The 2,201-nt window shown below is 39.1% G+C and overlaps 1 protein-coding gene across 1 annotated transcript in view; it reads left to right on the plus strand.

The window, feature by feature from the left end:
• The window catches only part of LOC104965192 (protein SSUH2 homolog), a 4,717-nt gene extending 2,898 nt beyond the window's left edge, over positions 1-1,819 (plus strand). The window contains exon 5 of the mRNA XM_010794151.1: positions 1,781-1,819. Within this exon, the coding sequence (XP_010792453.1) occupies positions 1,781-1,819 (39 nt within the window). The remainder of the gene's footprint in view (positions 1-1,780) is intronic.
• The last annotated feature ends 382 nt before the right edge of the window (positions 1,820-2,201 follow it).

Consider the following 2,201-nt stretch of genomic DNA (forward strand, 5'->3'; position numbering starts at 1 on the left):
CCGTTTACATCTAGATGTCGACCAGCATTTAGCTGGGACCGCTGTGGCTGCAGGCGCCGCGCGTGTGGGAGGGGCGGGGCTGACACACCAGTCAGGTCAGGACCTCCGCGTGGTCGCATTTGTTTCAACAAAAAGGTAGTGAAAAGCAGGCATACAGTCTCATCTATGGCATACCACGCATTTAAACTACACCTAAAAACAACCAGCGCCATTCGTCTTTTCCGCTGGAAGCAAACCGGCAGCTGGGAGATGGAGAGCCCCACCTTCCCGACAGTTTACTATCAAGATGGCATTTGCACGACAATGCACAACATGTTGGTGTTTCCTGTTCGAAATCTATGAATTCAGATTTGGATATGGCCTTTGAGGCTCGGGTCTTTGTATGACAGTGGACTGTACACTTGACTGTTTGTTTTCAGAGTTTTTTTGCTTGTGAGCAATGTGGCTCATAATTTATTTATTTATATATTGTGGTGACCACTGTATAACATAATTCACTCATGTGATGCAGGTTGGGGGTATTGTTCCGCACCGGCACACTAATGCCTACTTGTACCTCTGGGGTATATACTTGTCTTTTCCTTTTCTTCTTTCCCGGTGCTTCCGACCCGAGCAGAGTGCATTTTGCATGCTATAAAGCCATAATATAATATATATATATATATATATATATATATATATACTGTATATATATGTTTTCCAGCCTGAGTCTATTTAATTGATTGTTTATGGTCGTGTGTGATTATTAATTTTTATAATTTAATGAATTGTTTTATTTATTATCTTATCTTTATATATTTTAATATTATTTTAATTTGCATGTTGAATGTCCAATACAATTTATTGGTTGAAAGCGATGTATTGAATTTTATTATATATATCTAAGGGCTGTCAAAAACGATACCCAAATTTTTGAATTCAGATTATCACGCTTAAAATTAATTATCAATGATTATCCACCATTCGAGTATGTCCAAATATGCCATTCTTTATGTATATTGTTGTGGGAAGAAGATAATGAAAGAAGGTGGGTATATCATTTAACATACAGTATAGTATGTTTATTATAACATTGTTCTGTGTGTCAAAATGAAAGACGCCACATCTAGGGCCTGCACGATTTTGGGAAAAATCTAATTACGATTTTTCTGACAAATATTGCGATTGCGATTCCGAATTGAGATATTTGTTTTAGCGACCAACGGAACGTTATTGTAAATGCGGGCCCATACCCGGCTAGGAAGGTCGTATCATTACTCCGTCTCTAGCACCCGCCAGCCCGAGCTACGAGTGAATGAACTAAACTTACATGGAACTTCCGTTGGTTGCTTTAAAGCCAAAGCTTCAGTTTAAGATTCACCCTGTAATAGAAACATGTCATGGGAGCATTACTAACGCTGACTGGAAGATGTTTGTTTCACCAAACCATCGCTAGTAAACTCCAATTGGAGCCATTTGAAAGGGCTGTGCACTTCAAAAGCAACTTGCAGGTGGACTGGAAATCAATCTGTCTAATCCCTTCTATATGGGCACTTCTGATTGATTAACAATGGCTGTAAATGTGGAGCACAGCACTTCTGATTGGGTGTGGATGACTGACACAACAAGAAGAAAAAATATATATATGGTGCAAAAAAAATCGCGGCTTTGCGATTTTGATAATCGCATCATTTAAATCGGATTCGATTTAAAATCGATTAATCGTCGCCCCTACCACACACCTATCATTCAAACGTGGGGTCTTTATTTATGTACTGTTGATTTCTATTTCATTGGTAAGGCTGAGCCCTACCCCAGCGCTGGCACTGGTGACGGATGATGGGTGGTGCTTCTGCCACATGCTTAAATGCGTTAATATTTGAGCCGATTTTTTTCTTTTTTTTTTAAAATTTTAAATTTTGTATCATGCACAAAACAAAAATGACCAGTTCAAGTACTTAAAGTCATCCTGAGGCCTTAAGTTTTGGTTCAAATGACAGAACATCATGATAGTGTGCTTCTTGGGCTTGTTTTCAATAGACCTGGTTGGCTTATTTCTCTCAATCTGGCACAGAGTGGCAGGGGCGCAGTCTAATTGTAGCAGTAAGCTACGGAGTACTGAAAGCTTATTTGATTTTGATCCAATGCTGACACTGAACCCTGATCCAATGCTGCGTCAAGAAAGAAGCTATATCCCATGTTGGATATAAATCCATTTAAAA

This window comes from Notothenia coriiceps, unplaced genomic scaffold, assembly GCF_000735185.1.
Source record: "Notothenia coriiceps isolate Sejong01 unplaced genomic scaffold, NC01 NC01_scaffold00037244, whole genome shotgun sequence".
NCBI lineage: Eukaryota > Metazoa > Chordata > Actinopteri > Perciformes > Nototheniidae > Notothenia > Notothenia coriiceps.